At 40.1% G+C, this 25,146-nt stretch overlaps 1 protein-coding gene across 2 annotated transcripts in view; it reads left to right on the top strand.

Annotated features, from left to right (window-relative positions):
* The first annotated feature begins 2,965 nt into the window (after positions 1-2,965).
* The window catches only part of LOC108244491, a 41,472-nt gene continuing 19,291 nt past the window's right edge, over positions 2,966-25,146 (top strand). Inside the window, exons 1-2 of one of the 2 annotated variants that reach the window (XM_037973012.1) lie at positions 2,966-3,735; positions 4,186-4,496. In XM_037973012.1, coding sequence (XP_037828940.1) covers positions 4,340-4,496 — 157 coding nt within the window. In that variant the 5' untranslated portion in view covers positions 2,966-3,735; positions 4,186-4,339. Of the gene's footprint in view, positions 3,773-4,185; positions 4,497-25,146 lie in introns of both variants that reach the window. The other variant, XM_017430737.3, reaches the window with a different exon arrangement.

The raw sequence follows: 25,146 nt of genomic DNA, 5'->3' as shown, positions 1-25,146 counted from the left end.
TGGATGGATGGATGGATGGATGGATGGATGGATGGATGGATGGATGGATGGATGGATGGATGGATGGATGGATGGATGGATGGATGGATAAAGGTTTATGTGACAACTGCCTAAAATTTTGTGGAAAAACTGTAAAAGTTGTGAAGCTAGTGCAAAGCCATTAGAAAATATATCAAAATACCACTTGAGTCACGTAAAGTCCAACTTTCTGTGACTCATTAGAACTTTGAATGATGTTTCTACTGTGAAAAATGTCTGAGCTATAGAGCTCCAAAGAGGGTTGGGTTGTCTCAGGTGTTTTCTATCTCAATTATTTCCTTTTGCTGATTATCTCTATGTTCTGCAATGTAACATTACCCAAAATCACACCATGCTGTTCCCCACTGAGCTGCATATTTTGTTGTATAATTTGCATGTTTTAATTCAAAACGGCATGATCAGTGATCAGATACAGAACACAAATTTGAGCAGGACATAAGATGGGTGTTTCAATACTTATGTCTGTCTTAATACCACAGAGACAAATTGCTCCAGAGGCCCAGACACACACAAACTATACAACAACAAAAAAGAAAGAAATATCACATTTCTTGTTAAAATATTCTCCTCATAAATTTTGTGTTATACTCTTAAAAAGGAAATGAAAAATTCCTGCACAGCTGTCATGTTGCTGTTGTTTGCCAGACAGGTGGCCTGTTTTAATTGTTTGTGTGTGTGTGTAAGGGTGTGTGTGTGCGCGTGCACTACTAAATATATATGTGTGTTTTGCTTGCATGGGGTTAAACAGTGGGTGTACAAACAGTGTTACACTGCAAATCCCTTTTACAATGCCAAACAAGTTCATCAGCATCGCTCACAGTGATGGATGACGCAGACACACTTCTCACCAGCACACACACTCTCTCTCTCACACACACACTCCTTCCATTTGTGGTGCCCTCTGTTGAAACTCTGCCATCTGCTCATGGTTTTAGTTTATTGAGAGCATAGTTTTTTTACTCTGAAGGTTTGATGCTGTCTTTGGACATTTAGATTCACTCAGTGTGACACTTGTGACATCATTTTGGCTCTTAGAACTCGTGAGAACTACAGTTTTTTATCAAATTTATCTTTACAAGTCACAAATATTGTTGATTTTTCTGTCCCTGGCACGTATTTTCACCCCTCTGTTTGTTGTTGTGCTCATCCTTGTTATCCGAGGGTACATTCCTGCATGTCAGGCACCTCAGCTGTGTGCATTGTTGCTTGCTACTATTAATAGTGCTGTGGCAGAGAGCAGGGATCCTCCCTGCGTTTGTCTCCGCCTCAGCACGGAGAGTGGGCCCAGAGAAGAAAGCCAAGGAGCTGTTTACCCAGCCTTTGTGCTCGGCGGGCCTCAGTGTTTGCAGTGTAGGGAGTGCCTTGGCTTGAAGTCCTTACCGTGTGGTCAGTCTGTCGGTGGGTGGGGGTGGATGGATGGGTGGAGTGGCAGAGGGAAATGGGACGGACTTGCTTGGCAGTAGTCAGGGGTCTGTGGCTCATGAGAAGAGACCCCCACACTTGCTCCTTTTGCCCATCCTTCATGTTGACAGCAGGTGTCATGGTCAGGAGCCAAAAATGGGTGCATTCAGTCCTGCAGGCACACACTGAAGCAGGGCTTTCATTTCTGCACCCAAAGGAGGGGTGGGATTCTTTAGGCACCTCACGATTCAAAGCTATTATAAATTAATTTGGATTTTCTGATCATGACATTGCTGGTAAGCTGAGGATGTTTATCCAAAACACAATGAAACTGAAATGCAGACAAGAATACAAATTTAAAGCTTGAAATAGCTTATTTTACATGAATAAACACTGATTTATATATTTTTGTGCCAATTAAAGAGTGAACAAAAACAAATGTCAAAAACTCAGTTAACAACAAGCTGCTGACTTATACTTAGCATAGATGCTAACTTAACATTGAAAACACCACAAAAAAGCTAACACATAGTAATTATTACTGGAAACGTATAGACAAATCAAACGATTTCTGCAGAACTTTGTTTAATTTTAATAGGGCAAAATTGGATTCAGCAATTCCACCCAGATTTAAGATGGCTGCCACATTCAATTGAACTTAAAAAACACAAATAAATGGCTATAAGTCAGTGAGTTTTACAGATATGGACCTAAGATTTAGTGTGACTGTAACTGAGACCAATCCCCAACATATTCTGAGTGTTAACAGATTGTGTGAGATGTTTCTTTAAAAGTCTCTCATTAACTATTTGCAGTCAGCTCTATCTGCCTGTTAGCAAAATATTTCATAAACCACTGGATGGATTTTCATGAAACCTTCAGGAAATAGTCCTTTGATTTACATGCACAACTGATCAACTTCTGGAGTCAAAATAATTCAAGGTGGCTGCCACAGACAACAGACCCTATAAACAGCTATAATTCTGTCAATTTTACAGCTATAGTGCTAAAATTCAGAGTGATCATAGCTGAGACTTAATAATGACACATACTTTGAGCATTTGATTTTGCATAATGTTCATTTAAAGGTTTGACCAAAACAGCTTTTACAGCTCCATCATTTCTCAACTTAAGATAATTTTAAACTAAAAATCTGGCATGAAAGGTGACAATGCCATGTCATGGTCATCAACCGTCAATAAAGAAAGAGGAATACTGTAGCTACAACCACGAAGCATGAACTATTGATACCATTACTGCAGCTTGGTTTCTAAGTGTAAATGTGTGTGTGCGTGCGTGCCATTTTGGGCTCCTGGTCTTGTCACGCAGCCACCCAGGAGCCCAAATAGCCCGCTGGGAAAACAATTAGTAGGAATGTAAAGTGTTTAAAAATGATTCAAAGCAGCCATCTTTCACTCTGCAAGTCCCTGAGCAGAAACGCTGCGTCCCCGCAGGGTCCAACTGTGTCATCAGTCCTTGCTCGTGCGTGTGCCCGAGTGCGCGCCTTCAAGTGGAACGCGTCGAAACACTGCGAAGCCATTTCTCAGCGCGGGACTGTAAACACTGAAGGACAGATGTCTCTTGGCGGATTCTTTCACTGGAGCACTCTGTGTGACAGTCTCTCCCCCCTCCCTGCCCGCTCCCAGCAGCAGGAACAAAAAGACATCCGAGACATGTGGATGGGGAGGAAAACTGAGAGCACTTTGTGAGGCCGCCGCCGTCGCGCTCCGGTTTCATAAGGTCTCTGTCTGTCAGGCGGAGCGGCGCGGCGCGCTGTTTTTACGCGCAGCATCAAGTCCTGAGAGACATTCAGGACACGGCTGAGAGGCTGTGTGGGACACCGCGGATCCGCGGCGCACTCTCTGGATCCCAGAGTCTGAAATATTTGGTTTTACATGCATAAATGTGTCCAAGGAAACCCGCGTTCTTGGACATGTTGCTGCGTAAAGGCGTGACGCATGGACGTTTTCCTTTCTAAAGTAAGATCTTTAACCCAACCCTCCAACCTTCGGCTTAAATTTCTCATTCAGAGCCACCTGACGCGTAAAAGGAGGAGAGAAGAAGACTTTCCTGCGGTTTGGGCACACTTCTGTGAACGTACGGAGTCTCTCCTCAGACATTCTTCCACTTCTTTTTTTATTTAAAGAGACTTTAAAGAATATCGCGAGGGATTCTCTTGTGTTATTATTTACTCATTAGCCTCGCGAGCTGTTTGGAGACAAGACCGAACAGGTTGCTGGAGGTAAGAAGAGGGGAGTCGCGCCTGAAAAACTGGCTTCAGTTCATCAAGCGATGGTTAGTGAGTCACAGGAGCGGCACAAGTAGATTGAGGGTAAACATTTTTTACACTTCTGACTGTCTTTCTTCCTGCCTCTTTCTGCCCCCTCTATCTCTCTCTCTGTTGGACTGTTTATGTTACCCCAAACAAACTCCTCAAGGCTGAAGTGTATTTTCCTGTCCTGATAACTCCCCCCGCCGCCTGAAATGAAGTCGAACTTAACTAAAATACATTTATCTTTAAACATCCGAAAAGATGTTCGAGATCATTTCTCTCATTTTTCTGAAATAGTAAGACACTCAGCCTTGTTGAAAAGTTTCTAAAAGGAGCTTTAAAGTATTAAAACTGTTGCAGCAGTGTGTGTGATCTCCCTGAAGGGTTACTGTGAGCATTAAATCTGAATGACTGTAGTTCAAACACATGGGGTATGACGGCGTTCACCATCCACTTTCCCTTTTCATGCTCAGGGTGCTGAAACTGAAAAAGTCAAAGGAGGAGGAAAAAAGGCATTTTGGCTGCGCACAAAGGAGCAGGAGGAGGCGCCTGTCGGATTGAAGCGGCGCCGCTTTTCCATGGATTCTTCACGCTTCCTTCAGCCTGAGAGAAGACAGCCTGCTCTGGATGTTTGGGAGCCGTGACAACACGTTGGGAACCATGACGGCCCGCGGCGGATGGAGAGCCGCAGACACGAGCGGCAGCCAGCGTGGAGGAGGCGGCTCTTCTGGCCTCTCCGGTGCGCACCGGGAGCTGAATGTCCCAGAGAGGCGCGGGACAGCGGGTAAGGCAGCGTTCCGACTCTGTAGGGTTCCCTTTATGGGAATTTAGGACATTATCCCGGACATTTGGTTTGTTAGAAGAGGACGGTCTGTGCGTAATGTTGCTGTGGAAGGGGAGCTGCGCTTCTGTCGTTTGTTTGCTGTGAAAACACGGACACGATTGTTTGATGTTTGACTTCCTTTCACTTCAGTGGCTTTTTGCTGAACTGGAAAACTCCCTGCGCGCACCTGCCAGCTGCTTTGGGACTCCTCTGACTGACTCCGGGTCAGATGGTCCTGGAGTCAGAGTTTGCTCTCTATGCTTTATGAAGCCAAGATGCATGACTTATAGTCTGAAGTGTTTACAAGGTGCGAGAGGGGGGCCTCTGAATAGTGGAGCAGTATAAATCAAAGTGTGTATATGGTAAAGGCTGAGGAGGAGGGGGTGTGGGAGTCAGGAAGTCTGCCAGTGTGGTGGGCTGCAAACTAACAGTTCAAATTATTGGCAACATGTAGGATCAGGATATCATTTATCTGTCAGGGATGCTGCCCCAGGATGTTTTTTATTGTACAGTTTTGTTATCATCACACACACAGCTTCATCTCAGAGAACTTGCAGTCCAGAACTAACAGATTCTGTCTCTATGAAGATGAAAATAAATTAGATGATGTCTCACTGAGTCACATATTTGTAGATGAACTTCCATACTTGTTCACTGAGTCAGTGACCTGCTGACTCATTTAGTCATGTACATACAATGACACACACTCATGCGTGCGCACACACACACACACACACACATACACACAGTGATGAGGCTCAGCTAACAGGAGGCAGGCCTCTCTCTTCTTTATTGTCACCTGCCATCAAAGGCAAAAGAGCAATGATGTTTTTGATGTTTGTGTCTGTTTGTTTACCATTCATCAATCACTGGATGTACATCTACAACTTTCGGAGTCAGTCCCATTTAAGATGGCTGCTACACAGCTAAGCAACCTTGCAAACACAAATATGTCTATAACGTAGTTCATTTTAAAGGCACTGAGCTAAACGTCTGTGTGGTTGGAGCTGAGTCTCACCCCCTAAAAAACACTCTGAGCACTAATAGTTTCTATTCTGTTTCTAAAGATTTTCTATTAGCTTTCATCAACTCTGCCTGTTTGTTAGCAAAATATCACACAAATTGTGGATCTATTTTAATTAAACTCTTAGATAGTAATTATTGTAAGCAAACTTTTAAGTAATTAGTTTTTAAGTCAGCCTACTTCAACATGGCCAACTCATGTTAGAAAACAGAAAACTGGCTTTAACTCCAATTTAGGCTAAAATCTGGTGTAGTTATAGTTGAGCAATCCCCAACACATACTGTAAGCACTACACATTGAGTAATATTTTTAATCAAAACTTTAGGATTAACTCTTGGTGGCAACCCTGTCTGTCTGTTAGCAAAATATGTAATGAACAACTGGAAAATTTGCAATAAAATTCAGTAAGTTAACATTCGTTATCCATCTACAACTGATGAGCTTTTGTAAACACTCCAGTTCAAAATGGCCAACACAGCTATCCAACATTAGCTACAAAAATGGCTATAACTCAGTAAACTTTACAGATATTAAAGCATATTCGATGTGATAGTAGCTGAGAGTTATTACCAACACATATTCCAAAAACTAACACATCTTATAACATCTTGCAGCATCGCACAAGATCATGCATAACCTCATTTACAAGGTTTGACCAAAACAACCACAGCTCCGTCCCCCCCTCACAATCTGAAAGTCTGTGAAATGTGTAAAGGTTTGCTGTGAAACAGTCTTGTTTTCCTTAAGAAGTTGTTTTAAAATCTTTTCTTTGGTCCCTTTCTAAAAATATGGGGGTATGAGCTTTGCTTCGGGCATCTCACACTGCCCCGTCATGCCGCCACAGCTTTCACTTCCTCTAGTCAAAGGTCACGGGGTCAATGGCCCTGCTGAGGGTCAGGTAAAGCGGGCTGGCATATTCTCTTTACTACCACCCTGCTGTTGTGTGGTCTGGTTTGTTTTAACTGGCATGTGGCTTTATAGGAGTTAGCGTTCTGTTGTTGGTGTTGTGGCTTTAAGTCTTTCATACTGAGGTTCTGCTCTGTGTTGCTGGTCAGAGTCACAAAGAGTCAAACACTGAATATTACGAAGCAATTATCATTTATTTACATAAAAGCATTTAGTACAAAGGGTAGTAAACTGCAGAGCCTGAATATAATTACAAAAGTCCACAAGCAATTATATAATAAAATCACTTTTATATGAAATATTTACATTTAGTTTAATGTTTTTCTTAACATTTAATTAGGAGTCAAATCCTTTTTAGAGTAAAGTTTACATTTTACAAGTTACAAAAACGTCACACTATCTATCTATCTATCTATCTATCTATCTATCTATCTATCTATCTATCTATCTATCTATCTATCTATCTATCTATCTATCTATCTATCTATCTATCTCTTCTCTCTGTGTATGTGTGTGTGTATATATATATATATATATACGGGTGTTTGTGCGAGGGCATGTGTTTGTACATAAACAACAAAAAAAAAAACTGTTGAATGTAGCGCGGCGTGCAAACTTAAAAACATTAGGACGTGCACGATCACACAACACCGTGCAGAGCCTTCGCTGTTGGCGCGTGCACCCTTGCGCGGTAATTTACAATAAATAAGCAGAGCTTAGGGTGGCGGCGGGGTCACCAAAGCCTGGCGGGCTGCCAGGCTTATAACCCACTGGGGGAAACCCTGGATTGTATGTATCGTGCGATTGACTTATTCAATGTATTTAGCACACACAGCATTTGTACATTTAAAGATAGCTAGCATAGAAGTGAAAATAAAAAAATGACTGCACTGCTGAAAACAGAATAAAAGGTGTGTTGTGAATAAAAGGATAACTTTAGTGATAAAATCTTGAAACATTTGTCAGGATTGAATGGCAAATTACTTGCAGGGTTTCCCCCAGTGTATTATAAGCCTGGCGGCTCGCCAGGCTTTGGTGACCCTGCTGCCAGGTTTAAGCTTCGCTTGTTTATTATAAATACGTCATTTTTTATATACGTTTTTTTCCACCCGCACCCGCACCCCCAAAACCGATACCTTTATCTACCTCACCACGCAAGGGTGCGCGTGCCAACAGTGATGCGCTATCTCCACCCCAGCGCGAAGGTCCTGCACGGTGTCACGTTGTGCACCTTTTGTAACTTGGCGTGAACCGCGTGCACCGCACTCCGTTTATAGACCACAGAGGGAAGAAATATTAGTCCTATGATGGGCGAATCACAAATAAAGCAAATAAATCAATGAAAGACAAACTGAATGCTTTAAGTTTAAACATCCTCTCTGTATCACAGCCAGAAACACAACAGTTCTTCCTCCTGAATACGTGCAGCCATATTTGATGTGACAACCATCTGCTCTCCTTTTTACCGTATTTCCACTGGTTACGTAGCGTACTGCCCCCTGTCTTTTTCAAGAATACTGCACCGATGAAAGCTCCAAGTATAAATGCCTCCATCGTGCGCTGTTCATAGAGCCCTGCGTGACTCTAAAGAGCCCTGAGGCCGAGCCGCCTTCAGCTACCTGGAGTTAGCAGGTCGTCAGAGCCACAGTAATAAACATCGATCGAGCAGGTTTGACCAACAATGGTTAGTTGAGCTGAAACTCAGCGGGTGGCTTTACAAGACTGAATATGGTAAGCCTGTTTTGTACTTAGTGAAAATATTATCCATGTTTACCAGTAAAATTATGCTATTAAATTCAGCATTAGATATGTTTTGTTGTTACATGTAGTGATCCAACATGCAGCCTGTGCCACAAAAAGCACAGTACAGTACAGTTGTTATTCATTGGCCTTGACGTGAGACATGTGTTGGTGATTTGTTTGCACTTTTTCATTTATGTTAATTTAATTTACTTATAAATGTGACTTAAATTAGGATTCAAATTGGGTGCAAACAATTTGTATTTTTTTAATTATATTTTTGTTTTAAAAAGTATTTCAAAAGTGCCTTTTTGTAAAACTGTAGTTGTGTAAATATTTGGCACAAATATCTTACAATATCACATAATAAATAGCCATTTTTTCAACTTTCTTGTCAACTTTAATCTTTTTTTTTTTTTTACGAAATCATGGCTGGCGAACGGCTACCTACTACCAGGCTTAGCCTCTTTTCTGGGGGAAACCCTGATCATGTTATTTCAACTAAACAGATATTTCAAAGAATAGAAATGGGTTGACTTTTTAAATATGAATTTCATTTAGTTGCGAAAAGCTGAGTGCTCACATAAACAGAATGCTCAAAGAAAGGTGAAATACTTGCTGCTTTGTCAAAGGCACAAACTATAAAGCATCATTAATCAAAGCGATGAGCTCCAAATCTACAGTCCCTAGATTAAAGCATTTTGGTCATTCCACGGCAGAGCAGATGCAGTATAACTTAAAAATGATTAAAGTTGGCCACTATTTGTTGAGATAAATGGAAAGGTTTCAGTAAAAGATGGATGTGTGCTCTGTGCAGGGAGCCTTGTCCGCCGTGTCTCTGTGTTGGTGTGTAACGTTACTCTGGTTGTTCTGTCTCACCATTAATGGTGAGGGTGCAGTGAGAGAGATTGATTATGCAACCTGAAGTGCCACGGGGCAACTCCAATCTGGAAGTGCTTAGAGTATGCAGCGAACCACAGTGATTCCTTCAGGGCAAATTGAAGGAGGCATGATCTGTCAAAAAGGAATTTCAATTTGCTGGATGTATTCCTTCAGACAAATGCTTCCCATGGTCCTCCTGTGTTCTGGGTTCTTGCTTTTGTAGTGGTGGACACTTTTGTGTAAGTACATGGGACAAATAGTTTCTTTCTGTAATTTTGAATTGTTGTGTTGATGTTAAGCACTTTTTTTCAAGTTCAAACAGCTTAAATGGTTAGGAACAAAGCAGCAGTTAATACTTTCGGAGTTGCTGATGAAACATGTTACTAACTCCTGTCCTTATCACCAAATCTCTCTCTTTAAAACAGTTTTTCCTCAAAATACAGAAGAATGTTAACTGGCCCAGTGCTGTGCTTGTGTTTTGAAAGCCCTTTTTGATACAACGAGCTGTATTCTTTTGAAATTAGCAGGTCAGATTCATTAATCATAGTGTTTGAGAGCTGCTTTGAACTATCAGGCTCGGGTCATTAAACCAAGCCTGTCTGGGGCACGAGTGGGCGACACGGAAACTCTTTGGAGAGTCCTGGTTCAGCCAGACGCAAGTCACACTTATAATGAGCTGTGTGTGTGTGTGTGTGTGAGTGTGTGTTTGTGTGTTACTGATGCCTAGTCTTTACTCATATTCAATGTTGGTTTAATCTGGAGAAATAAAAACCTCAAATGGGAGCAAGAAAAGGTTGTGAGAGTAAGGGGATTATGGGAGAAAGGATTTCAGTCTGTGTGGTTTTGCCGTGCCAGTTTTACTGTTCGTTTTATATTCACACTGTGCATTTGGCAGAAAATAGGCTGTTTTAAAAAGATGGTGCGGTGCGTGTTTTCTATCTGGTCTCCTTTATCCTTCTCTATTTTCTGCCCGTGCTCCTCTCTGCAGCCGTCCTAGCAAACACCGGAAAGTGAAATCCTACCCTCTGATCATTGTTCCAACATAGCTAAAATGTGTTCCCATTTAAGGTGAGGCTCACCCGACTGCTCTCTGTGTGGCTTCCTCTTAAAACCAACTTAATCAGGCAGGAATTTGGGTTATTAGGGTCATGGACACTGAGAAACAGCCTGAGCGAGAAACAAAATGAAGGGAAGCGAGACGGTGAGGACACAGATGTGTCGCATCAGGAGGCTTTCTGTATTTTAGTCTTCTTGGGAAAACAGACTCTGCGAGGTAGATGATGATGATGTCCCGAATAATTTACGTGAATGGGTCACAAGACTCTTCTAAGTCTGCTGCACTGTGGCTTTCTTTGTGGTTAATTAACGCTAACAGCACATCAGCTAAACTTTCCAGTGACCCTATGCACTAAAGCTGACGTGGAAAATCCGAATACTTTATTATTCTCCTGTGCTGGTATTCTGGTTCTTTCCTTATTTTGCAAGTTTATGAGTTCTCAAAAGCTTCCTTTTTTCTCACTTCCATTACTTATTCCTACAGCGCACATTACTGCGCCACAATTTTGAGGTTTGAAAGTTTTAAGGATTCATTGCACAACAGTGGCAGAGTGGTCATGGTCCTGTTGAAAAATCTGGTTTCGATCTGTAATGTACCAAAGTGTAGCTCTGTAGGAGCTTTTCTGGTATAAACACTTGTCTTCTCAGGACCAATAGTCCTTATGGGAACAAAAGCCCAGTCCTAATATGTGGAACATCATTTTTGGGTTAGGGGTAAGGTTTATAGCTAAGTTAAGAATTGAGTTTAGGTTAGTGTTAGAGTTAGGTATGTACTCATAATCCTTAAGGGTAGGCTACAGAATTAAGTGGAAGTCAATAAGGATATAAATACAACTTGTCTGTGTGATAGGGTGATTGAGAAGCACAATGCTAACATACTCTGTAAAACCTGTATGAGGTTAAAAAGGTGCTATATAGTGTAGACTTTTTATAAATTACCATGTTAAGTTTTCATTTAAAACCAACTTACATTGGATGCCACCCCCCCCCCCCCATCACCACAACATTAAACAGAACATGTAGTGTGGTCATGGGTCAGAGGCATATTAAGAATGTAGTGGGCTCCCCATTACAAGTGATACATTGGGGTAGGTTGTGAAGGGTTTTGAGGTTACACAAAACTTCCATAGCGAGTTCATGGTAGTGCAGTGTGCTGTAGGAGTGACAGATAGCTTCAATGTGGAGGTGGGACTTCATCAAGGATTGGCTCTGAACCCCATCTTGTTTGCTCTGGTGATTGACAGACTAACAGATGAGGTCAGGCAGGAATCCCTGTGGACTATGATGTTTGCAGATGACATTGTGATTTATGGTGAGAACAGGGAATAGGTGGAAGAGAATCTGGAGAGGTGGAGGTGTGCACTTGAAGTACGAGGGATCAAAGTTAGCTGTAGGAAGACAGAGTACCTGTGTGTGAATGAGAGGGAGGCAGGTGGAGCAGTGAGGCTACAAGGAGCAGAGGTCACAAAGGTGCAGGACTTCAAGTACCTTAGGGTCCACTGTCCAGGAAAACAGAGTTTAGTAAAGAGGTGAAGAAGAGAGTCCAGGCAGGATGGAGTGGATAGAGAAAGTTTCAGGAGTGATTTGTGACAAAAGGGTGCCAGCAAAGGTCAAAGGAAAGGTTTACAGACAGTGGTGAGAGCAGCTGTGCTGTATGGTTTGGAGACAGTGGGACGGACAAAAAGACAGGAGACAGAACTGGAAGTGGCAGAGCTGAAGATGATGAGGTTCTCCTTGGGAGGGACAAGGATGGACAGGATTAGGAATGAGGTCATCATAGGTACAGCTCAGGTTGAACAACTGGGAGATAAAGTTAGAGGCCAGACTGAGATGGTTTGGACGTGCAGAGGAGGGACAGTGGGTATATTGGTAGAAGGATGTTAGAAACAGCTGCCAGGAAAAAGACAAAGAGGAGATATATGGATGCAGTCAGAGAGGACATGGAGGTAGTTGGAGTGAGGACAGAGGACGTAGAAGACAGTTAGGAGAACGACCCCTGAAAAAGGAACAGCTGAAAGAAGAAGAAGAAGAAGAAGAAGAAGAGGTGTGGTTTTTAGACCTTGACATTTGTAGCCTCAGATGTTGTTTTGTCACAAGGAGAGGTCCTGTGCTGGTGTCACTTCTACCACTCTAGAACCACAGAACTAAAGTGAGAATGATTTGAGTCACACTTGACAACTGTGTCTTTTAGGCTACTTGGGCAACAAAATCTAAGTGCAACAATGAAATGACACAAATACACTGGAAAATACACAGAAAGATTGTAGAGAGCACTTGTGCATTATGTTCAATAAAGCACAAGTACTCCAAATTTTTTTTTGGTGAACATAAACTTTTTCTTGGTTTGGGCAAAAAAGGACAAAGTGCTTCAAGGAGTGAACTGGAGCTTTTTTTCTGCTGTGTGGTGCTTTGCAGGTAGACCACAGAAGGTTTATCAAAGTGTTTCTGGTGAAAACAGCAAATGGCTTCAGCTCAAAACGAGTGCAATCAGAACACCGAGGACCTAACAGAAAAGTACATGTGTGAGGTCTTATATGAAAATAGTTTAAAAAAACATACTCAGTCAACCTGAAGTGAATTACAGACTGAATTCTAAAGCCAACTTTAATTGCTGTATTGTTAAAACACACACACGCAAATTCAAAAAGTAGAGTTACTGCATTAACTTCTCATCATTCATCAAAATTTACAGATTAACTCAAGCTTTCTGCAAGCACAAATATCACAAACAGCTAGAAAATATCCAAAGAAATTCTGAAGGGTGCCAATGTAGTTACTGACCAAAAGTCCAATTTATCTCTGTAGTAATCTAAACTGAAAAAAAACTGCCTACATTTTAGTGTATAAACTGCATAAGAAGTGGAAAATAAACCAAAATCGAAATAATTGTTAAAACTACTGCCAGAGGCACATTATTGTCACCATAGTAACAGCACACCTGTCTCTCACTCCCCGACAGCAAGTTAATGAGAGGCAGACAAAATCAGACAACAAACAGTCACTGTGCCAAACCTGTAGGTGAAAGCCTAAAAAAATTGAACTGTGAGTGGCAAAAGACTGATGGTGAAACATGTTAACTTTATTGTGTCTGCGGTGTTTTATGTAGGAAATACAACATGTAAAAAAGATACTTCAGCTCTGGTTTTGAAGAAAACATTTTGAGCTAAAATAAAACTGTGGATCTGTGGATGTTTGGCTGTTCACTCTCTGCATTCTGGGGGGATTTGAGAGAAAACCATAAGTCCTGTAGCAGTGAGAGAAACACTGGGTTAAAGAAGGCAAAAATTGCTACGTTGTCATGTATAATTTGTATATATATCCAAAACAGATGTAGGCATAAGTGAAGTTTGTTTCAAAAGATTTGAAAATTTAACACCTTCTAAAAGTTAGTCTATAACATCAATAGTTGAACATTATGTAAAAAAATAAAAAAGCATAGATAAAACCTCAATTGCAAGTGTGTAAAACCCATAAAAAATATCAAAATGCCAGTACAGACATATGAAGTCCACCTTTCTGTGATCTTTTTAAACTGAAATCAGTGATGTTTCTACTGTGATGTTTGCCTGACCTGTAGAGCTCTAAAGAGGGTTGGGTTTGCTCTAGTGTTTTTTCCAAAATCCCATTGATCTCCATCATGTTCTTTTCTTCCTTTTTTTGCAAACTTTGTCTACGTCATGCAATGTACAGCTACTAAAAGCCATAGCACACTATTCCTGGCGAAACTACATTTTGCGTGACAAGACACAGAACAAATCTTTTGACAGAACATTATTAAGGGGCCTTCAATGCCTATTTATTTGCAACCTGACTTAATAGAATATAATAATTATTGGCAACGTTTTAAACACACAAAATTGGATTTTCCCTTCAAACAAAGTAGTTTTAAAAAAGCTTTGATTTCCTCTGTTTCAAGACATTTTTGATCACTTTGTTCACTATTTAATATTTTATTGAATTAAATCAAAAGAGGTTGAATGGACCCACACTTAACTTTAACTGAGATTTAAGTCATGTAACCATATCTTAGTTTTCCAACACATCAGGAGATCAGTTACTCTGAACCAGTACAACTAAGTGATGCTGACAGATGAAAGAGACGAGCACATGAGGAGAGAGGAGCCCATGGGAGGAGGTGCTCATGTGTCAACCAATAACAGTAACAGCAATGCGACAAATTTACCAAACAAGCACTGATTAGACAGGCATGTAAAACATGTACTAAGGAATAATTTTATTTGCATATCTGAAACTGGTTAAACATTACTGTTCTTGTCTGAGACATCTGACTAGCTGAATCAACATTATTGAGATGACAGAACTACATTCTTTAAAAAGTTAAAAACAGTCTGTTTAACACACACCCAATCCTATGCAGTTTCACAAGGATTTAGGGTTTGTTCTAGAAAACAACGTATCTTTACTCCAACAATATATCTGTTACTGTCCTCTCAATGTGTGCGTTGGTCGAGCTTCAGCTCTCTGCTAAATTGTTATCATCCGCCCCCAAAAGGTGAAGGTGGTGCAATAATGGTTTTGCCTGTGTTTGTGCTTGAGTTCATATGTCTGTCTGTAGCCAAAATATCTCATGAGCAACTGGACAGATTTTAATAAACTTGGAAGTACATCTGCAACTAATTAACTTTCTAGCTATTAACTATCAACCCCATTCAAGATGGCTGCCACAATCAAATTACCTTAAAAAACAATTGTAAAAATCGATAAAACTCTGCCACTTTTACAGATATTGACCTAAAACCTGCTGTGTTAGTAGCAGAGAATGATCCACAACACATATTCTGAGCAGATTGCATAGGCTCTATGTTTAAAATTTTGTCATTAGCAAAACAATCTCATAAACCACTTGATGGATTTTATTGAACCTTTTAGAAAAAATTCATTAGATTGACATGTACAACTAATTAACTTTTGGACCAAACCCAATTCAAGATGGCTGCCACAGTATATCAGCTTTAGAAAATACACAAATGTCTACATTTAAGTCAGTTTTACAGATATTTTGCTCAAATTTGGTGTGGTTGTAGCTAATAGTGATTCATAACACATACTCCAAGTAGTACTCATAACACAAGATCTTGGCTCAAAATTTTACCTTTAGCAGCTGAAATTATCTCATGAGTCACTAGACAGAATTTAATGGAATTCTCAGAAAGCACTCATTCTATGTATATCTACAACTGATTAAGTTTTGGAGTCAGTCTAATTCAAGATGGCCACCACAGTTAGTCAGAAGCCAATACAAAAGTGATGATAACTTAGTCAGTTTTACAGCTAAAATTTAATGTGGTAGTAACTGAGAGTCATTCACAACACATATTCTGGGTGAGACATCTCGCAATATATCGCTCATAATGTTATTTTCAATGTTTAACCAAAACAACTACAACTCTATCACTGTGGCGATTTTAGTTCAAACTTTGTATGGAAAGACGGTGGGAGATATGAATTCCTTCAAGAAATGACAGGTCTTTGTTACAACATGTGGCATCACTGGTGAAGTTGGTGGCTTTTGTCTGTCTCGCTCTCCGCTGCCTTAATAATGCCATTAGCTTGTGGTAATGATTGAGTCACGGATGATGTTTCATGGTCCATGGAAAAACATATTTTATTGTGTTTTCACTGATCTCAGGACCCTGTCGACCTGTAATAACTTTTCTTTGGCAGCCCCAACCTAAATGTGTAAGGGCAGCCATCCAGGCCTTTAGGACTTCAAACACATTGTTCTTCTCTGAAAGTGCTTCATCTATCCTACAAAGAACCATTAGACACGTTCCTTCAGACCTCTCTGAGAAAACTGCAGGGTCAGGGAAGTAATTAATGTTTCACTTAGATTTACACTTAAGGAACCAACAAGTTCACCTCCAACAGATCTTTCTAATGAAGTACAGATTGTACTGTTAAGTCTGCATGAAAAACATAAAATAAATGCTTTTTTCTGGAATGTGTGACTCGTTAGCCCGACACAAGCAGAAAATCAACAAGATTGTTACCACAAAATGACAGAAATGTCATTTAAAGTTGATTTTTTCCCCCCTTTGTTTTTCTCTTGTACCAAGAACTAGCTATAAAAACATTAATATGTGTAGTGTCATAAAGATTGACTGTTTTATTCATACAGGAACAGTATAAAGTTACACCGTAAACAGTGCTATTTTTCCTGGAAGAACTTCTAGCCATTAGCTGCATTACACTGCATGTAAAGTGCAACATTAGATTTTCTCCCCTTGATAATTCACAAATAAGAGTATTATCTCTTTCTACAAATGTTGGTGCTTTTTTTATCTGTTTAGCTGTCAGACGCTCAGCTTGGTGTCAACAGTGTGTATCTGTAATGTAGACATTAAGTCATTTGACATTACTTTCTTCACAGTCATTAGATTTAGACCAAATCTAATGACTTCAACAAAAGTCTGTCCTACAGTGTTGATAACCGAAAAGCAGATCTATCAAAATAAGACATTGCCTGAATTTGTTGGATGAGGGATAGAAATGCTGTGGAGTCTCACACGAAGAAGGACACTGGATCACCCTGCTGAAGACATTGAACATCACCTAATTTCTAGCTTGACAAAAACACATTTCCATTTAGGGACTGAGTAGGAAGACATCATAATTCTACATTTCTAAGTTGTTGTTTTTTTGGGCAACAGAAAAATTTGTGTTGTAGACCAACTTAATTATTATGACTTCTCTCATGATCAGCTGGTTTGCAATAACCCCCAAAAATGTTCAAATGGCTAAACCATAACTTGAAGAACTTTGCAAACTTTCCTTGAAGTTTAGGTTGAAAATGCAGCTTTATTAAGCAATTTTTAACTCTGTAAATGGTAGTAGCAGGTAGGTAAACGACAAAAATATTCAACAATCTTATTTGGAAATAGTCCACTGGACTGCTGTTTGATGAATAGCATGTAACCTGAAGGGAATTTGTTTATTTGTTTTTTAACTTGTACCATTTTAAGAAAGTTATTTTACTAACAATTATGACAGACAAAAATCAATAGTACAGGCTTACAAGTTTATATTCATACCTGATATAAATAAGCAAATTGACCAAATGTCTAACCCTGGTTAAAGGTGTGTTTTAAGATGTGAATGTTCATGCTCTCGTTGCTGAGAACAGCACCACAGACAAAGTGGTCTCAGCTCGTTTTTAGACCCACAACAACTGAATCCAATTTTCTCACGATTTTGCACCTTTTGTTGCCAGCAGGTTATTTAAAAACTTCACTGGAGCTGCTTAGGTACTCACTAGCACATCAGGTAACTATCGTCCTCTCCAGTTTCCAAAGGGGTTTGTGAAATATTCTCTAATGAACTCTTTTTGAAGGTAATTTACATTTAAATCCAAGATCATAATTGTCTTTTGTGGTATGTTTCAACAAGCTTTTCACATCTAGAGACTAAAGATTTTGCCCATTCTTCTTTGCAAAATAAGACAAGCTCAGTCACATTAGTACACTTTGATCTGACCCGTTCCATTGTAGGTCTGGTTGGATGTTTGGGGGTCGTTGTCCTGCTGGAAGCTGAACCTCCACCTCTCAAGTCTTCTGCAGCCTCTAACAGGTTTTCTTCCAGGTTCGTCCTGACTTTAGCTCCATCCATCAACTCTGACCAGCTGCCCTGTCCCTGCTGAAAAAAAGCATCCCCGCAGCATGATGCTGCCACCACCATGTTTCACAGTGGGGATGCTGAGTTCAGGGTGATGTTCAGTTTTAGTTTGGTCTGATCTGAGCAGAGCAGCTTTTTTTCACCTTTGTTGCATTTCTACATGACTTTTGGCAAACAGGACTTCTTCTGGCTTTGTTTCAACAACATCTTTCTTTCTACTATTCTTCCATGAAGGACATATTTGTGGAGTCCACCTCTAATAGTTGTCTTGTGGACAGATTGTCCCATCTGAACTGTGGACCTCTGCAGCTCCTCCAGAGTTACCATGAGCTTCTTCTCTCCTTTTCCTCGCCCGCCTGTCAGTTTAGGTGGACAGCCATGTCCTGGTAGGTTTGTTGTTGTGTCATATTTTTGGATTGAACAGAACTCTGTGAAATGTTCAAAGCTCAGGATATTGTTTTAGAACCTAACTCTGCTTTAAACTTCTCAACAACTTTATGCCTGACCTGTCTGGTCTGTTCCTTGGTCTTCATGATACTATTTGGTCATTAATGTTCTGTAACAAACCTCTGAGGTCTTCTTAGAACAGCTAGATTTATACAGAGATTAAATTTTGCCAGGACTTTAGCTATGCGTATTAATGTAAATGGGGGTGAATACAAATCCTTACCACAGTTTGGATGGCTTAGTCCAGTAAGGACCGTTTGGCTTAGTGGATTTGTAAGGTGTCCTCCAATTGAAGGGTTGAGGGTTTGACCCAAACCCCCTTCAAGACATTGAACCCCACTGCCCCCGATATGCTTAATGGTACATGAGTGAAATATAAAAGTGCTCTATATAGAGTATAAAATATATATTAGAAACCCCTGTGTGTCTGAAAGGGTGAATGAGAAACTTGAATATGCTTTGCAAAACCTGGAGAAGTGAAAAAGGTGTTAAGTAATTATGAGCCATTTTTCAGATTTTTGTTTGCCAAAAGTTTTTTACTTCACAGTAAGAAAGGTCACAGGACTGCTTCCATCCTGTGACCTTTCTTTGTGGAGTTTGCATGTTCTTTTCATGCACAAGTGGATTTCCTCCCACTGACCAAAAACATGCATATTAGGTTAATTGACAACTTTAAAGTGTCCCTAGGTGTGAGTGAGAGTGTGAATGGCTGTTTGTCTCGTTTGTCTCTATGTGGCCCTGTGATGGACTTGCAACCTCACACAATGACTGCTGGAGATAGGCACCAGCTCCCCGTGATCCTGCATGGAAAAGTGAGTGAAGAAAATGGTTGGATGAATGGATGGATGGATGTATAATTTTCATCCATTTTACAATTATCTGCTACTTCATATTAGTCTTTTTACAAAAAAATCCCAGTAAAATACTGTGAGATTTGTGGTTGTAACATGAAAAAATGTGGGAAAAAATCAAGCAGTATGAATACTTTTTCAAGGCACTGTATACCAAAATCTGCTTCTTTTCGTGACTTGGCCAAAGGCAGAATCAAGTAAACCAGCTCTGCTATGTAGATCTGAGAGATATTGCTCAGATATAATGTAAGCCTTGATTTTGTTTTCATGTTTCACTTGACCAAAAGTGGAAAACTGTACTGCAGTGGGACTGTCAGCCTACTCATGATCTAAGTCTGACCAAAGAAATAAATTAAACCTCTACAGCTTGTATTTGTGTGGATTTTCCTGGCATCGATTTAAAGGCAGTCTGTACTGGACATTAATAAGGATGAATTGGAGTGTAGTAAGAGGCTGACAGAAGTAATGGCAGTAACAAGGGCAGTGGCTCGGCTTACAATGAGATTGAAGACAGTAACTCTAGTGACTAACGCAGCAGCCCACTGCAACAGTTCAGCTGCCTTGGCTGATCATTCCCACAGTCAGGCTTGCAGTTTATTTGATGGGCCTGAAAATCAGCTGAATATCCCTCTGATCAAATCAGCTGCTGGCTGCTGTCAGACATTTATGGTCAATTTCATGAAATGGTGCAGAGCAACCAAGAGTTATTTCATGATTTTTCAGCAGCCCAACATAATGTAATTTCACTCACATTTTAAAAATCAGAAGGGACATTTGTTATATGTTTTGAGCGTTCTGTGAATATTATACAATATAATGTAACAACAAGCAAGTAATTTATTTGATCATTTTCTACATTTTAAAGTATATGATACAAGAAAGCTATGTTTCTGTTGTCCAGTGCTGTGTTACTGGAAATTCAGCAGCCTTACTACCTGAGGAATGAAGCTGATGCACGTTCTGGTTGTTCTTGATATAGAACAATAAAGTCCTGCAGATGGTCAGCAAATAAATAGCTTGTGGATTTTGTTGATATTTGGAGACATTGCCTCCACACCATCTTACTAAAAGTAGTATTTTGCTGGGCTGCAACTGTTGGTAACTACTTGGGCCTATTCGCACAGGATTAGTCTTACCTAGGGACCACATGCTATTTGTAATAATTATCGAGATTGCCTGTGTTGTTAATCCCATGCGAATCAGTCATGTCAGTATAAAATAAAAATTCCCCTGCAAATTACCTACTATATTTTGCTGAATTCCGAGGTCCTGTGATAATGCCAATCCAGTGCGAATAGGCATCTCTGTGATTTGGACAGAAACAAGTGGGATCTGATACGTAATTTGGTGGTTTTTGTTTCCTGGGTGCATTTTTATTTGCTTTTGGCAATGGAGGCTGCATCGGAGTGCAGAGATAACCTTTTGTGTCCCAGCCAAGCAAAACCCTATCGACCCATAAGGTTGCCATAAAAAAAGAAAAGGCTGAAGAGAAGAAGCAAAATCACATGCAAATGGCTCACATCATGCATTGCTCTGTACGGTAAGAATCATTTTCTGTTTGGAGCCTACTATATGACAGGTTAGCTGTGGCCGTAGCCTGAAAAGTAGTTTTAACATGAACTCAAAGTCAGCGGATGTTAGGCAATACGCAGTGGGTTAACCCTCTCAAGGCAGGCGTTGCTACAACATATCTGATTTTTCCTGTTACTAAAACTTAATTTGAGCCTGAGAGGGTTAACATCATATCCAGAAGATGTCTGTAAATTTCAGCAAAACCCAAGGCTTCGGATATCACATGCAAATGCACCACATAAAAAGCAGATGGTGGGGAGTAATTTATTTATTATATGTGGTTCCTAGGTAAAACTGATATACAACAACTTATTAATGCATAATAATGCACTTGTCTACTCTATATGAAAAAACATTTGATCTAGATGCTTAACGTCAACGGATTCTGACAGAAAGTGGAGGGCTTAATATTTTGAAAGGCATAAATGCATCATTTTGTATAAATAAATGGTGAATATGCTTTCTATTTTCAGTGCTGTATTGCTTATAAGCATAGTTTCTTCAAATGATTTATTTGGAGAGGACAAACTCCATTTTTCCAAAATTGGGGATTCCTGAACACCTCAAACAATCACCTGGGGATTTCTGTCTATGCAGCAAATTTAATGAGGTGGAATGTGCTGAATTTAGTAGCACAATCATGTGTGAACAGAGTGAAGAGTAAAGGACATCCTTGAGGGACCCCTGTGCTCAGTATGATGAAGCTCAACATTTTACTCGCAACACAAATCGTCTGTTGTTCTGTTGTCCAAAATCCAGTTACAGAGGGAGATTTTTTAGTGTTGAACAAAATCACGTGCAGTTAAGCTAATTTTGCCTATCCAACATTTGATTGATTTTATTCAAGTGTAACGATTTAAAAGCTTCAGTTTTGTATGTAACACGTTATTTTCAGTGGATTGTTGGTTTTATAAATTTGCTTATAACAACTAAAGTGCTTAGAATAAAAGGGATCTGAGTTTAGCCACAGATATTCTGGACTAAATGAGGCTTTACGACTAGACTCAACATTCTGACTCATGACTGCTGCTTACTGGACCATCCCTGAAAAGTTTGTGAATTGCACCTTTTATTGGGATTAAACTTGGCACAGCTCGTGTTATTCACAGTCACCCCGCTGCTGACAGATTATTCAAACTCCCAGTATCTCTCTTTCTGTGTCTGATTGGGGCCTGGAAGGCTCTCAGACACCTCAACACTCACATGTTGTCAGTTTGTTAATAAAACCACCTGGTGGGAGAAACACTGAGAGTGGTGAAGTCATACAGATTCACTCCTCTCCTCACCGTCCTCCTCCAGGCTCTGGAACATCCACACCTCTGATTCCCCCAGTTCCCCCCTGCGTGTGGGCTCCAGTGTTTGCACTGAAACTGTCTGTGAAATTAACTGGAATACGTGTATATCTCTTGTTTTAGTTTCAGAGAAAGGATTAGGAGGGGGAAAAATGCGGCACACACACATTGTGTGCATGTGTGCGTGTTCGTATGGGTTGAGCTGGGGCCCTGCTTAACCTATCTGAACCGAGACATGGGACCTGCTATCTGTTTCTCATTTTGGCTTCACTCTGTGGTTTTCCAGCAGTGACAGCCCTCCGAGTGGAAACTGGCACTAACGAGCAATTATATCCTGCCTGCCTGGCAGGGATTATGGGATTACAGAGCAAATGGGCTTCAGGCTGCACTCTCATTTTTTGTCGTTCTATCACTTCTATTTTTTTTTCACTCTTATCTTTACCTTTCTTCTGTTCTGCAGTTCAGTCCTCTTTTCCTACTTTCTTTTCCTTCCCCTTGGACAATAACTCATTTTCTTCTTTTTTAAATTTCCTTTTACTTCTCATGTTTTCATTTCATTTATTGCGCCTCCTTTAGCCTTTTCACCCTTGACTTTGTGACTGCCTCACATCATTAAAACATGCAGCTGTTAGCAGCTGAGGAGTAAAATTGGTTTTGTCATGAATGAGAAGTTAGCATAAATAAGAATAAAATTCCTTGAAGAAATGAATATTGATCACCACCATTCATGCCAGAGTTTTAGACTAAGATTATCTTAAATTGAGAAATGAGGGAGTCATTACTACTTTAGTCAAATATTGTAAATAATGTACTGTAGCTGCGGTGGCTCAGTGGTCAGTGCTGTGGTCTTGTAATCCTGAGACTACAGGTTCAAGCCCATGTTGTGGCAGGAAGTGTGAGTTTGCTTGCTGTAGCAGCCCTTAAAGAAAGGAGGAGCCAAAAGAACCAGAAAACAAATAACGTAATGCCACTAACTATCAATTTGGATATGTTTTGTGAATGACTTTCAACTACTACCACAACACACTTTAGCTTAACGTGTGTAAAACTGACTGAGTTATAGTTTTTTTTTATGTTGGCTACGATTGATTAGCTCCGGCAACTATCTTGACTTTGATTGACTCCAAACTCCTTCTTAGTCAGTTGTAAACATGCATCCAGTGATTATTTCTGAGAGTTTCAATAAAGTTTGTACAGTGGTTCAAGACATTTTCTTGACAAACTAAAAGAGCTGACTAACAGTTAATGTTTTAACAAAGATTTTATGCAATGAGCAGCATTTCCACATCATGTGGAATATGTGCTGTGAAAGCCCAGCTACAACCACACCAAATTCTAGCACAGTTTCTATAAAACTGGCAGACTTATAATTATTTTTGTGTTTTCTAAGGTTTGTTGGCTGTGGCAGCTATGCTGAGTTAGGTTGGCATTAAAAGTTAATCAGTTGTAGTGGTGCATCCAATGATTACTTTCTAAAAGTTTCATTAAAATCTGTCGAGAGGTTCGTGAACTCCTTTGCTAACAGACAGACAGAGTTGACTGTAAATATTTAATGGCATGATTTTAATCCAAGATCTTGTGGGCTCTGTTAGCACTCAGAGCACATGTTGGGGATCAGTCTCAACTATTACCACAATACAGTTTTGCTCAGTATCTGTAAAATTGACTGATTTACAGCTGTTGTTGTTTTTTTCAAGGTCAGTTGGCTGCTGCAGCCATCTTGAATTGAGCTGACTGAAAGGTAATTAGTTGTACATGTACACCCAATAAGTACATTTCTGGAAGTTTCATTAAAATGCATCCAGTGGTTCATGCTTGTTTTTGTTGGTGTTTTGGTAATAAAAAAATAACATTAAATCAGACTGATGGAAATTTGAAACAGAGGAAGACAACAATTTGTCAAAGAAAAAGAACAAATATTCAATAATGTATTGATGTCTTTAAAGGGTGAAAGTAAGTCAGTGTTTACTATCCTAAACCACACCTTATTTCCAGGAGGCCTCTTCTTAGACTCAAAACAGATCAGAATAAAGACTCAGCAGCTGATGTAAGAGCCTGAGGCCTCCTGCATGCCACATTTATGAAAAATACATCACGTTCTGTCAGCAGAGTGCCATACTCTAGATTAAAGCAAAGTTACAAAACCAGTTTTTACACTTTTTAGTGAGCAGACTGAGCCTTGGAGAAGCAGCAGGTCTCATGCTGCGGGACCTCCCCAGGTTTTCTGGTGTCTGGTAGTGATCAGGCGGTTCTCCGGGTGATCAGCCTCCCTCTCCTGTGTCTCATCTTACACCGCAGGTGTCTTTTATTGAGCGGTCTGTAATTTACTGTTCTCTTGCTTTTTTCTTTTTTTTTTTTCCCTCTCCCGGCTCCTGCAATCAGGCACCACAGTAGTGACAGGTTGAAGCTGGAGGTCAGAACATTTTACATACATGCTTGCCTACACAGCAGAACAAGCCGTGTCCCTAATGGGAGGTCATTACAACGTATTAGACAAGTTTGGCTTTCATGGGGAGAAGAAAGACTGGAGAGCTTCCTTTCTTTTGAACAAGGGTGAGAGGTTTATGGAGACTCTGTGGGCGCAGATTAACCCTGAGGAGATTACTGCAAACATTAAACACACAGATCACTGATCAGAAACACACTTGTGCTATTTAGCCCTTCTTTTTTTTTTTTTTTACATTTTCCCATCTTAATAAGTAATGTGCAGAACTGATGTATTGTTTTTGTCTCACTGTGAACTTCAGATAACAGATCTTGAGACAAATTCCCTAATTTTATGTGTCTAAGACTAATTATTAGGCACAGTCAAAGCAAAGAACATACAGATGGAAACGTCTTTGTCTGCTTCGGTTGTTCAAAAGTGAAGCCATGATGTCCTGTTTTTGAGTTCTGCCATGTTGTATTTAGAACTAGAGTCTGCAGACTAGGAATGAGGGGCTGACAGTCCCACTGACTCACCTGCATATAGTTATGGTGTCAAAGGATCATTTTACTAATTACAGCTAAAAAATTAGCATTTTATGCAAAAATGTGTGAATGTGAACTGCTGAATGACTTGAGTGAATTTTGCTGAAGAAGCTAAAACTAAGTTAGTAAAGTTAAAAGTAGGAGAACAGAGGCTAAAACAAGCATAACAGAGGGTAAAATGTGCAAAACAGTACTTTAAACAAGCATAACAGACTAAAGGTGATCAGAATAACAAAAAT

Source organism: Kryptolebias marmoratus, linkage group LG20 (genome assembly GCF_001649575.2).
Source record: "Kryptolebias marmoratus isolate JLee-2015 linkage group LG20, ASM164957v2, whole genome shotgun sequence".
Taxonomy (NCBI): Eukaryota; Metazoa; Chordata; class Actinopteri; order Cyprinodontiformes; family Rivulidae; genus Kryptolebias; species Kryptolebias marmoratus.
The sequence above is the reverse complement of the archived record's forward strand: the minus strand, read 5'-3'. Positions and strand labels throughout refer to the sequence as shown.